Here is a 13,538-nt window from a genome sequence, read left to right as displayed (position 1 = left end):
AAGTTCATTTCCTTTCCTACTTGCATTCTGAACAGCATCCTGATGCTCAGTCATGTTCGTGACATGGATAAAGGAGGGTTTGAGAAGACGTAACATTACCCAACGCTATTCAGTTGTGCATTAAGCTGAACCACTAGCTTGTTCCAATGGAATGGGCAAGTAGGGAGTGATAATATATCATCCAGTTGTACCAAATTGTCGACCAGTGCTTGCCAGTAAGCTTTCTTCCTCGGCTTCTTCGGCATCTTCGTCCAGCTGTTGCTCGTCCAATTTTCGTGACCGTAAGAGACAGGTGGTTAGAACTATCAGGTAAATACCTAGGTAATGAGGTAACGTCAGTATGGTCTGAAGCGAGAGTCCTTGAATTAACAGGGTGTATTACCGAGAAAAAAATACTGGGCCCAGAACAAGATTGCACCAAAGAAGGGAAAGTTCATTGTCACACGATTGAGTATTGTGCTGGCAACACTTGGTGTGCAGACTTGCTTTGCAGCTTTGTTTTGTGACAACTCAGAACAAGGTCTGATAAGGTGTTCGGCATTTGTACAATCCGGCTGCTTCTCGGACGCATCTTGACTTCGATCACAGAATGTTTGCGGCCCAAAAGTGGCGTATTGAGGCGCAATAGTCATGGGTACAGAGTAATTTAGCGCCAAAATGATCAACATCAGCATGGCCGTTGTCAAAAGAAGGGCCTGTGGGGAAGTATGGCCCTTGCGGATTTGGAAAATCCTGATCCAAAGGAACCGAATTCCAACAGCAGATATACCAACAACTGAGCTGATGAACAAAAACAAAACAAGGGTGGTAAAGAGAGCATAGTCAACTGGAAACACATTGGCAGCTCGGACCAATATCCAGTTGATAGGGTTGAAGATCTTGGTGTTGGCGAGAATATAACCGCAATGGTATTTGCAGAATGAATTTTTAGCCTTATCAATTGCCGTCAGAAGCATGGAGGCCCATATTATCAAGGAGGTTAATAGTAATGCGATGCTACCTAGAAGCTGAAAGGGGCGAAGGCATGCCTTTATTTTCAGACATGAGTTCGCAAGCCAGCCCTGATTATTTGCTGAAGATTCATCAGCTAGTCGCTGTCGTCTAATCAGGGTTCTTTCTTCTCGAGCAAGAGAATCCAGCTCTCGTCTATCCTTTGAAGACAAGAGTTCCGGGTTTCCTCCGCAACGGCCTTCCAGTTGGCGCTGTCGTTCTCGATTGGATACAAGCTGCACGGCTGCGTCTGCCCCAGAATTTGAGGTTGAAAATGAGGGCGTTGTTTTGATCAGACTAACTGGAAGAAAAGCGAGTCCAAAGGAGGTGTAGAAGATGTACAAGCTCATTCCGAGGGTCATCAACAGGCCAAGTGCAAAAGTGAGAGTACGTTCACCACCTGCAGAATACCTTAGCATCCTTGTACAAGAACGTTTAGGAAAATAGAGGGGAGGGGGGTTTGGGGCCGGGTTCGAAAGAAAAAAAGACCAAGCTTACGATTCTCAGATAGCAAATGTTGGAAAAAGTCCAATCCACCCGCCTTTTCTTTTGAAACGGGCACAAAGAACCCGACGAGAAATAGGACTGCTGATATTGCAATAAAACACATGGTGTACTTGGAAGCTGCCCAAAACTGTTGTGCAGTTGTTTGCTCGCCCGCTTCGGTAGCCACTTCATCGTACTCTTCATACCAAAAATACGTGAAAGGAATCACAATGAGACATAGAAGGGCATCAATAGAATATAGGAGGTAGTATAAGACTTTCAAGGAGAAGAGAATCCTATCTACTTCACTCTGGGTAGCCCATTCCTTCCTCCGACCAAGTGCTGAGGAGGTTGTGGAGGAGACGAGGGCGATATCAACTGGAAGCAAGAGAACAGTGGCGAGAAGGGTGGAGATGGCAGCAATACATGTCAGAGTCACTAGATTAGACCGATCTCGAGGAGTCTGGTAGGTATATATGAGAAAAGAGGCTGCTATGATCAGAATGGCGATCACAATTGCATACACAACCCAGATCAGGGATGTTTGCAGAAGCACCATCTTGTAAAGACCGACGATTCATATGGGACCCAAGCCACTCAACGGATATGCGAGAATTTCCGAAGCCCATCCACAGTATGTTGCGATCATGCGTGTCGAGGAGTTCGAGGGATGCTCATGAGGTGCAGAGCGCAGACTGAACTTGTGCCTTACGTCATCGGGCCGACGCCGCGGAATAGGGTCACGTGGGAGCTCTGGCGCCGGGCGGACGGTGATAAAGGAAACAGTGAAAGGAACGGACGGGTTTGTCAAAACCCCCGAGACCTACTTATTCGAGTCGGATGGCTGACTTTCAATTGATCCCCACCCTTCAACTTCCGTTGTTCTCCTCCGCCTTTCTCGCAGGTAGCTCTCCCCCGGCGCCAGAGCAGTCAAATATTTAGGTTGATGGGGAAGGGTCTACGACGGGCACCAAACATCCTCATTCTCAACGGCTTGCGATCTACAAATGCAGTGCTATACCGAAATTCTGCCTCCCACCGGGGTCACGCATTCATTGGCAGTCCCCTTCATTCGTGCGACAGCCAATAACCTGGTCATTGCGAGGACCTGCCAGCTCCAAATATTTTCCTGCGTCAAAGCCACACCACGGTCGGAAACCGCTCAAGACCAGACAGCATCCAAGCTGGTGCTGGAAGGAGAATTCGCTCTTCCTGGGATAATAACCGATCTTTGCCGGGTCAAGGTTCTAAATACAAAGAGTGGGGGGGAAGCTATCTTAGTTGCGTTCCGAAACGCCAAACTTAGCTTGATCGAATGGGACCCAGAGCGCCATGGCATTTCGACTATTTCCATTCACTATTATGAGCGAGATGATTTGACCCGTAGTCCTTGGATACCAGATTTAAGCAGTTGTGGCAGCATCCTTAGTGTGGATCCGAGCAGCAGATGCGCAATCTTCAACTTTGGCGTTAGGAATGTCGCCATTCTTCCCTTTCACCAAGCAGGAGACGATCTGGTGATGGACGATTACAATTCTGATTTTGAGGAGAAACAAGATGGCACTGGCTCCGGGGTGGAAGTTTCCCACGGCACAGCCCAAAACGAGGCGGCTCACCAGACCCCGTACGCGTCTTCCTTCGTCCTCCCTTTAACTGCGTTAGATCCGTCGATACTGCACCCGATAAGCCTTGCATTTCTATATGAGTATAGGGAACCAACCTTTGGTATTTTGTATTCACAGGTTTCAACATCAAATGCACTTCTTTCTGAGAGAAAAGATGTTGTCTTTTACACTGTGTTTACGCTAGACCTGGAACAACGTGCTTCCACTACACTTCTCTCGGTATCCAAACTGCCCAGCGACTTGTTCAAAGTGGTGGCCCTTCCACCCCCCGTTGGAGGGGCTCTGCTCATCGGCTCCAACGAACTCGTCCATGTCGACCAGGCAGGAAAAACCAATGCAGTTGGGGTGAACGAATTTTCAAAGCAGAGTTCAGCTTTTGCCATGACCGATCAATCAGATTTGGCGATTAGGCTTGAAGGCTGCGTCGTCGAACGCCTTGACGAAAGCAATGGTGACCTGGTACTGGCTCTTTCTGTCGGAACGATGGCACTTGTCAAATTCAAGCTTGATGGAAGGTCGGTGTCTGGCATCTCGGTTCACCTCGTACCTGCACATGCCGGTGGCGACATCATGAAATCTGCTGCTTCGTCGGCATCTTTTCTTGGCAACAGGAGAATCTTTTTGGGCAGTGAGGATACGGATTCGGTGCTACTTAGCTGGAACTATTCGTCTTCAGGTGTGAAGAGGACGCGATCCGAAGCTAGGTATCTCGATGAGAATTCCGGGGACTTGTCAGAGGAAGACCAACTTGACGATGATGCACTGGAAGATGATCTTTATTCGACCGCACAGGATGCGACGACGGACGGGCGTCTCTCTTCTACTGAAGCGTCTATGTTTGGTCACTGCAATTTCCAAATCCACGACAAGCTTTTGAATATTGGCCCCCTCCGTGATATTACCTTGGGTCAATCTCATTTATATAGTAAGGAGGAAAATGAACAAGGTGCAGGGGGCCCTCCCTCCCCACTGCAGCTCGTATCGTCGCAGGGGTCAGACAGGAGCGGTGGAGTGGTAGTGATGAAGCGTGAGATCGAACCTCTGGCTTTCGTATCCCAAACGATTGATTCCGCCGTTGGTGTCTGGACTGCCTCTGTCATCAACAAAGAGACTGAATCGGATACAAGCGGACAAGCGCAAGAGCGGAACTGGCGACACTATGCTATCTTTCCGAAACGGACCGTGGCTGAGAAAGAGGAGTCAATTATTTTCCAGGTGGAGGGACAGGAACTTAGGCCTTTCAAAGCACCTGAATTCAACCCCAATGGTGATTCTACCGTGAAGATCGAGACTCTAAGGAGCAGTAACCGCGTGGTTCAAGTCCTCCAAAACGAAGTCCGGAGCTATGACGTTGGTAAGCATTTGCCCATCAGTAAAATTCACTGCTTGTTCTAACCGAATAGAACTGGGACTGGCTCAGATTTATCCTGTGTGGGATGAGGACACCAGTGAAGAGCGTATAGCTGTGAGCGCTAGTCTCGTGGGTACCTATCTTGCGATTCTTCGAGACGATTCTACGTTATTACTTCTCCAGGCAGATGATAGTGGAGACCTTGACGAAGTATCGCTGGATGGAGACCTGGCACGATTGGGCTCGCAATGGCTGTCCTGCTGTCTGTATTGTGATAAAAATGGTGTTTTCGAGGTGGCTCGCCCAACCGCAGACGGGCTAGCTCAAGATGGGATTTTCTTGTTTCTGCTCAGTTTGGATTGTCGATTATTTGTGAGTGACAGGATCCCTTCCAGAACAAACCCTAGCTTTCATTTGGAAATATGATAAGGAGCTATGTGTATGGGCATGAAGCTTACAGGAAATTCAGGTATACCGACTTTCCGACCAGACATTAGTGTCGATCATAGAAGGCGTCGATTGTTTAGGCCCAATTCTGTCGACTGAACCACCGAAGCGGTCGACTACGCGGGAGCTCCTGTCTGAAATTGTTGTTGCAGATCTTGGAGATGATCGGTGCACTAGTCCTTACTTACTTGTATGACCCGTGACCTCCCGCCCCTTTTCGGGAAATATTGACGCTGAATACAGATTCGAACCGTGAATAACGAGATTTCTGTGTACAAACCTTTCTCAACTGCGATTGACACCGGGGAAAAGCCCTCTGCTTTAAGATTTCTGAAAGAAACAAACCATGTGCCACCGAAACCTTCTTCTACTGTTGACCCGGCTGAATCAGACGATTCGCCCCAGATGACGCCGCTACGAATACTCCCCAACGTCTCGGGGTTCAGCGCTGTATTCGTGCCTGGATCCTCGGCCGGCCTGGTACTCAAAACATCGAAAAGTCGACCGCATTTCACACCTCTAGGAGGGGACTTAACATGGTCTTTAAGTAGCTTCAATAATCATGGAGGCGCCAGTACAGGCTTTATCACATTAGACTCGAAGGTATCTTCTACACGCACTCCATTCCCTATAAAGCCATGAATATGCATATTGAATAATTCACAGAACATTGCGCAATTGTGCCAGCTGCCCAGCGATACAATCTTCGATCACCCTTGGACTTTACGGAAAATATCCATCGGCGAGCAGGTTGATCATTTAACGTACTCTGTCTCGTCTGGGACGTACGTTTTAGGGAGCTGCCATAAGACGAATTTCAAGCTGCCCGAAGACGACGAGCTGCACCCTGAATGGCGCAACGAAGGTCTGTACCTAGGTCCCCGGCTTTGTGAGACGTCAGTATTGATCAAGCTATAGTAATATCTTTGCTTCCCGAAGTGCATCAGAGCTCGCTAAGGCTCCTATGCCCTAAGACGTGGTCCATCATCGACAGGTAAGACGTGGGATTATGACTTAGTGTTTCCAACCAACCACTAACATGGATTTCCAAAAGCTACACTTTAGGCCCGGCCGAGCATGTTACCGCGATCAAAAACTTGAGTCTGGAGGTATCCGAAAATACGCACGAGCGGAAGGATATGGTTGTGGTTGGAACCGCATTTGCGCGGGGCGAGGACATCGCATCCCGTGGCTGCATCTATGTCTTTGAGGTGATCAAAGTGGTTCCCGATCCAGAAAAACCAGAGAACGACCGGAAACTGAAACTCATCGGCAAGGAGTTGGTCAAAGGCGCAGTAACTGCGCTATCGGAGATCGGTGGTCAGGGGTTTTTGGTCGTCGCTCAAGGACAGAAGTGCATGGTCCGGGGTCTCAAGGAGGATGGCAGCCTCCTGCCCGTAGCTTTCATGGATGTGCAATGCTACGTCAGCGTCGTGAAAGAACTCAAAGGCACCGGAATGTGTATCATCGGCGATGCCGTGAAAGGACTTTGGTTTGCAGGATACTCGGTAAGTGCTCGCTCGCTTCATGTCATCGATGGGACCGAAAGGGTCGCTAATATCGTAATTGCTTGCCTACTTTTAGGAAGAGCCGTATAAAATGAGTCTTTTCGCGAAGGACTTGGATTATCGTGAAGTCATAGCGGCGGATTTCCTCCCCGACGGCAACCGATTGTTCATTCTCTTCGCCGACGGTGACTGCAACCTGCACGTGTTGCAATACGATCCCGAAGGTATGTTCGAGAAACTTGTGCGATGGAGCGATATGCGAGACATTTGTGCTGATAGGCCCAACCAGATCCCAAATCATCCAACGGGGACAAACTTCTCAATCGGAGCAAGTTTCACGTGGGCAGCTTCGTATCGACATTAACTCTACTCCCGCGGACCATGGTCTCCTCCGAGCGAGTCGACCCCGACGCGGATGAAATGGACGTCGACACGCAGGTTTCACAACATCAGGTGCTGGTGACCACGGAAAACGGCTCCGTCGGTCTGGTGACCTGCGTTTCCGAAGAATCATACCGTCGTCTCTCCGCCCTCCAGTCTCAGTTGACAAACGCCTTGGAGCATCCCTGCGGGCTGAATCCTCGCGCGTTCCGGGCCGTTGAAAGCGACGGAAGCGTGGGGAGAGGTATGCTCGATGGTGCCCTCCTCACTCGATGGCTGGATTTGAGCGTAACCCGCAGAAGTGAATTGGCCAGTCGTGTAGGAGCGAACCAATGGGAAATCAAGGCAGATCTTGAGGCCATTGGCGGCGCAGGGCTTGGATTTCTGTAGTAGCTAGTATTCAAGTCTTGGCAAAGGATAGGCACTTCAATGACCATAATATAGCAACCCCCCCTTTTTCGGGGCTATGCGGCGTGTATAGACACAATACACCGGAAATTATAGATTCCGATTGTTCTTTTTGGGGGCACGTGTCCCCACCCGCAGATAATTGAAAGAGGGAAGAGGGACGGTTAAAAAAAAAAGAAGAAATATATTAACTCCCAGGGGAGAGTGTTTCCAAATGACCAGCCGATTATCAATGCTCCTCATAAGACCGCGGATTGGAAATCTTTGACCCAAATCGAACATGACCTCATAACAGAATCAAATATATGTAAACAGAGCCGAATAGAAATGGGGGTTAAGAGCATGTAAAACGATTCCCCCGGTAACCTAAACTCCTTCGCGCCGGATTCATCCCTCACTCCGTGACAACACTATTCCATTAACAATACATTCCTGGATGGTCCTATGCCCGGCACGTCCCTACCCATTGCAAAATGAGACTCAGTCCAAACGAGAAACATAAATCGCAAAATGGGAACCACAAGAAGAAAAGGCACATGCATCTGTGCCAAAGGGCGAGGGAAAAGAGGCCCTACAACCCAGAACATATCCATCCAGATGGACAAGGCAAAGAAAAGAACAGAAGAGAAAAAAGTGATTCCCTGCCCACACAAATGCGCATCTTTGTAAGATGAACTGGCCGGATATCCAAGTCCAGGCGCGACGTGATCATGGTTGGTGCTTCGGCGGCTTGATTCAAACCTAACCTTAAAACACATCCTCCGCGGCGAAATATCGTTTACTTCGGCCTCGAGCAGCAACAAATTTCATCTCCGGCATGTTGGTGTGATGCACGACATGCGGTCGGTAAACTGCGTCGACAGGCGCCTGCCAATCATCCAATCCAAGAGGGAAATACTCATATAGAAGGTCGGAATTTTCGTTTGGAAACGGTAAAGTAGACGCAAAGGGCTGCTGTAGGTTTGTGGCGTTCAACAGCGGTAGTGATGACGAGGCTCGTGTTGGCGTTTGGGAAAGACCATGGGACAGTTTGCGCAGTTTCGCCGGCGGTGCAGACCCAGGAGCACCCGGGTTCTTATTTAGCACGTCATTGATATAAGAGGAAGTCGAACCAACTGAATCATTTACGTTGACGGCCTCGCCGCTGTCTTCTTCATCCAATAAAGACAGGTTTATAGGAGCGGCGACGGAATTCGTTCGTCGCTGATTTTCCGTTGGCCTCGAGTATTCCGGGCTGGACTGGGAATATAGGGATGAGTGAGGCAGGGCTGAAGAAGCAACCGCGCCACTTGCAGGCCGAGAAGTTTGGTTCCAATCCGGAGATGCTTGCTGGGGAATAATACCAGCCTGGGATATTGTGGTATCGGGAGAGCTACTTTTTGCCGTGACTTTGACCTTTGCCGCTGTCTGACTAGAGCGCAGGGCAGCTTCACTAGCAGAAGCTCGGTTGACCGATGCAGAGTGAGAGGCCTGGGCATTCTTCCTGGATGCAGCGGCGCTCCCGCTTAAGGGCAGGTCTTTGCGGGACTGAAAATTGCGCGGACTTCGGCCTCGAACGATTACAGGCCCTGATTGCACCTCACATATGGGGATCTTTGCACCGGTTGACAAAGTGGCGACGACCTTGAGTCGAACGACGAAGTGCTGTTGAAGTTCCTTTCTGCGCCCGTTGTTGGCCGTTGCGACTCGGAATTGAAGCCGTTTCCATGCGATGGGAAATGTAGCGTAGTCGGTGTCGAGATCTTGACCGGCCATTATATCCAACGGGATTGGAGGGGGCTCTTTTTCGATTTTGGGGGTATTACCCGTAGAATTGTTCCCCTCTTCGCCGAGGGGGTTTCCGTTGGCCGCAGGGGTTTTCCACGGAACCGATATAATTTTGACAGAATTGCCTTCCACTGATTCAGTGGCGGAAACAGTCAGCTCTTGGGCCAGAATAGGTATCCGATCGCCTTGCTCGGTCATAATGTAGCGCAAACTCCGCGGAAGCGTGACCGACCCCGTAATCTGAAATAGATTGCGGCGGTAGCAAGTTAATTCAGCACCCTGTTGGGGTGGAACATTCTCGGCAGGTGATGTAGTCCAAGGTGACTCTGCAAGGAAGAACATGCCGTGCAACTGGGCCGAAAGTGACAAGGAGGTTCGCCGTAATGAATAGTCGAGAAGTGTGAAACTATACACTGGTACGGAAAAGCTTAGTAGTTTGTTGTTGTGGTCGATGGACGAATCTGCAGACTGCTCGGGCGGTGCAGGTTCAAACGGAGTCACCATGTCTGTGAAAGGATCTTCGTAGCCCGAAGGGAACCTCTTCAATGTCGCCGGCAAACCATTTGGAGGAAAAGGTATGTCATCTCCGCTGAGCCAAAGAAAACGTTAGCAGTCCGCCTATGACCTAGTGAGCATGCCGGAGCCGGGTGTGCCTGGGAGCATACCTAACAAATGTATCCGAGTCGAAGTTCGAGCGCTGGTCCGGGATTTCCATCCCCGGCATAGAATTGAGATAATCTGCGCTCTGGATATTGCCAAGCGACAATGGGCTGGCTAGGTATGGCATGGCCATGGTATCAAAGCCCTCCATGAGGGCTAGGTTCGACTGCGGCCGACAAGACTATAAGAATTATAAAGGCCTCTTTTTTTCTGACACGAGAAGGCGGTAGAGGTGATGATGGGGGCAAGAAACGCCAAAAAGTGACTCTAGAGACGGCAGACACGACCCCGAAAGACGGAGGTGGGAGAGTTGAAGGTGAAAAGGACCCGGTGATGGACAGGAGAAGTGAAGGATGAAATCACAAGCGTGGAAAGACAAAGTTAAAGAGGGGAGGACATGGAGGGACCTGGGCTGGGACAGACAGGGCGGAGTGGTGGGGGGGAAAGAATGATAGTGGCAAAGGTAATTTGAGGGAGCACCGAGGGAATGGAACTAGGTGAAGAAGAGGCGAAGAGGCAGCGGAATGAGGGAACAATTGAGGAGGGGTAAAAGGACGAAGGAAAAGAAGAAAAAAAAAGAAAAGAAAAGACAGGGACAAAAGAGAGAATAGTTAGTTAAGTGAGCGAGCTGTAGCAGTAGGCGTTGTAACTTGTAATAGTAGTTGTGAGTGGATCGGAATCCCCCGAGGTTCAGCATAGACTATGGAGGAGAGGTACTGGCTGGTGGGGATCGCAGTAGGTTTTCAATGCAGCAGCTAAAGGACCAGAATAACGATCCGGAGTCAGTCTAGTCTGATTGAATGAATGGAGATAACAAGAGGGCAAGAGACGGACCCGGCGACCGGGGGGGGCCGCAGGAGCCAGTGAGCCAGCAGGAAGGGTGTGGATAATCTGGATGGGATGGGTCGCTCGCACCAGAGATGAGCGAAGGGAGAGAGAAAAAAAAAAAAAAAAAAAAGAAAAAGAAAAAGAAAAGAAAGAACGAACGAGGGTTTGGGAAACGACTGGCTCACTAACAAATAACAATCCACAGGGCTTTCTTGCTCTCTCTCTCTCTCTCTCTCTCTCTCTCTCTTGCCCTGGTTCGAGGTTAGTTGGTGACTTTAGTTTAAAGGCACGCAACGAATGAGGGAGGCACGAATGGATTTGGTGGGGATTTGATCACGAAGACCGAAGACAGGCTGACAGGCGACAGCCCTTTGGGAAGTGGAGAAGGATGTGTGAGATGAAAGGTTATTACCCATTGTTTTGGGCCCTACAATATCTCTCTCACTCTGACTCGTACACACTTACTCTTCTTCTCAGGGCTTGTACTGAATGTATTCCCCCTGGACCGTCTAGGCCTTGTATCGCTTCATCAGACCATCGATCGTACCAGCAGAAGGGAGAGGGGAGAGAGGAAAGAGGGAAAAGAGGCGACCAAAAGAATCCCCGACCGCAGGCGGAATCTTCTGCTTTTCATTCGCCCCACTTTTCCCTTTTCCCTTGGATTTCGATTTTTTATTTTCCTTCCCCTCCCCCCCTTCCCCCCTCCTTCAAGGGAAAAAGTAATTAAAAAAGAAAAGAAAAAAGAAAAATAATATTTGGTATTTCATTCAATCAATTCGACGAAACACCATCACAAACTAAAAAAAGAAATCAAATCAAGGTCCGGTAGAAGTAAAGAGAGTAGGGTCATATACTACACGAAGTATACTGCCAGTTGTATCCTGGAAATCATAGATTGACTACGTGCTTTTTTTTCTTCTTATATCATGAGCCATCATTGAGTGCTGCTCTGCGCCGATAGGGGCGGTATGGTGTGGCTCGTTATGATTTCCCTTGATCTTCGGAGGGAAAGGAAAGGACATTCTAGAACAGGGGAACCAGCCAACAAATTGGACGATGAACGCCGACGGACGTGCTTTAGTGTCCGCAATATATCCGTTGTGGATTGGCTGGACCGCAGATGCGGATGCCGTTGGTGGTGCATCCAAGTTGGCTGTTACGGAGTACAGAGACCCTGCCTCATCTGAAGGACATGGACGGTATGTTCAGACTGTTCAGTGTTGTCAGATGGACGGAGTCTGCATCCGCTCAATTTGCTAAACTTCCTTAGCCGAAAACTACCCCAGTTTCGCAGGCTACGGACCTGCCGGATTGGGACGCTCTGCTCTGGATGGATATGCCTCGCTAGTCCCGATTTAGAGAGGAGGGGGGGCTCCACTTCGACCCGGGGAATAATAACCATTAATCCCGATGATAGCAAGGTCAACTCGACTGCGTCGGAATACTCATTAGTAGCGATTCCTGAATGCTGGTATCCGTGGCAGAGGGCCAGAAGAAGTGGGCTGCAATCTAACACCAGCAGGGATTCGAGTGGGGACAATAAGCTCTTTCAGCCACTCGCTTCATGCATTGCCCGGGTTGGAAGGATTTTCATCTTTTTCTTAGTACTTACGGAGTAGGTATTACGGAGTAGGTACCGTACGGAGTGAGCTATATACCAGGCTCCCGCGCGGTGAGAGAATGGTAACCCGAAAGATAAGGGCGAGACCCTCGTTGCTCAAGACTCGTAACTGTAAGTAGGGAAGTGATGCCTCGAGGTGCTCTTTCATTCCAAGAACGGTGGCTAGTGCTGAGGACTAGGATATACTCCGTCGCAGGGCGATTCCCAACTGGGATAAGCTGGGGGTGCCTTAGAGGAAAAGAGGCGAGATCCGAATGCAGCCACTGATTGGCCCAGGGTCCAAGCTTACCCAAAACGGCGTTCGGAGCTCCGTCGCACCAGATTCAGATTCACAGCACTCTGTAGGTACTACTCCATACACCGTACTCAGGTTGAAGTGAGGTAGTCTGGTACTGTGTACAGTACACCTACCGATCCTATCAGCAGATCTGCAGATACTCAGCGTCTGCGGTTGCGAGGCGGGCAGTGCCACCAGCGGAAGATGGACGCTTGGCCCCAGGTGGCCTAATAATACTAACAATACTACAGATAATAATGACTATTATACACAAGATGACTGCATTGCGGATTTGCTGCAGTAAATCCTGCGAACTGCACCCCTTCCGGACTGGGTCTAGTGCCGGTCGCCCAAGAGGTGGGGGCGGCATTCGGCGACGGGATTGGACGAGAGGAGGCAGTTGCATGTCTCAGGCCAGGTGAGGCCAGGTGAGGCCGGATCAGCCGCGCCTTATTTCGGCCAGGACCGCTCGCAGGCAGTGGTCGAGACCCCTCGCCCATTGGCAGTAACTCTATTTCTTGGTGTCTGCCTGCCGGCTGCCCGTTTTAAGTTTTTTATTTTTTTCTTTACTAAATAGGTAAAAGAAAGGATTCCGAGGGAGATAAGTCCATTGTCACAGTCAGACGCACTCTTCGACGCAAGACACGGACGAGTCTGTTATTTGATGCCTTTCAGGAACCTGCCTCTTCTAGCAGGTTTCTAGAGCAAGCCCAAGGGAGGTAAGATAAGGTCGGTCCTGAGTGAGGTGTCTGAGGACAGGACAGGCTGGTCAGTTAGCACGTGATCCTCTGCCCACCAACATCACGAGGTGAACTCGTGAAACCCTCTTGCATTTTTGGGTGGCGGGAGATGCCTCCCCCACCCTTTTGCCGCTCCCTTTAGGTCCTTTAGAAAGATAATGTATCCCCCCCCCCCCCCCCAAAAAAAAAACAAAACCAACAAAATAAAAAATAAGAGAACGAGGCTCTCCAGCGTACATCGTACTGAGTACACTGTACGGAGTACAGGGACCGAACTTTCCTCGCACTGACAGAGTTGCGGAGGATCACGTGCTGTGGCGTCATCCTGACCCCTGTAGACCCTTTCCCCTTTCCGACCTTCTCTTTGGCTCGCGGTGGAGAATGTACATACGAAGGGTGGATATTATTGTGGACAAGCAGCAGCAGTTCCAAACTCACGGAAATTATTC

General features: G+C 49.8%; 3 protein-coding genes across 3 annotated transcripts; 1 reads left to right on the top strand and 2 right to left on the bottom strand.

Moving 5' to 3' along the window:
• Positions 1–177: 177 nt before the first annotated feature.
• KD926_000541 (putative LMBR1 domain protein) lies at positions 178–2,035 on the bottom strand (the record flags this gene model as incomplete). The annotated part of the gene is made up of 3 exons (XM_053096455.1): positions 178–317; positions 383–1,390; positions 1,489–2,035. The coding sequence occupies 3 exons, from the start codon at positions 2,033–2,035 to the stop codon at positions 178–180; spliced, it is 1,695 nt and encodes a 564-aa protein (XP_052959611.1).
• A 448-nt stretch (positions 2,036–2,483) lies between these two features.
• Positions 2,484–7,178, top strand: KD926_000540 (cleavage/polyadenylation factor CFT1; the record flags this gene model as incomplete). The annotated part of the gene is made up of 9 exons (XM_053096454.1): positions 2,484–4,455; positions 4,505–4,824; positions 4,922–5,089; positions 5,143–5,502; positions 5,566–5,764; positions 5,818–5,893; positions 5,954–6,407; positions 6,484–6,631; positions 6,697–7,178. 9 exons carry the CDS (start codon positions 2,484–2,486, stop codon positions 7,176–7,178), a joined length of 4,179 nt encoding a protein of 1,392 aa, XP_052959610.1.
• Positions 7,179–7,943: 765 nt separating this feature from the next.
• KD926_000539 (PhoG like DNA-binding family protein) lies at positions 7,944–9,774 on the bottom strand (the record flags this gene model as incomplete). Its single annotated transcript, XM_053096453.1, has 2 exons — positions 7,944–9,552; positions 9,629–9,774. 2 exons carry the CDS (start codon positions 9,772–9,774, stop codon positions 7,944–7,946), a joined length of 1,755 nt encoding a protein of 584 aa, XP_052959609.1.
• Positions 9,775–13,538: the final 3,764 nt, after the last annotated feature.

The sequence above is a fragment of the Aspergillus affinis genome (genome assembly GCF_023601865.1).
Source record: "Aspergillus affinis strain CMG 70 chromosome Unknown NODE_10_length_487445_cov_86_957759, whole genome shotgun sequence".
In the NCBI taxonomy this organism is placed as follows: domain Eukaryota; kingdom Fungi; phylum Ascomycota; class Eurotiomycetes; order Eurotiales; family Aspergillaceae; genus Aspergillus; species Aspergillus affinis.
The sequence above is the reverse complement of the archived record's forward strand: the minus strand, read 5'-3'. Positions and strand labels throughout refer to the sequence as shown.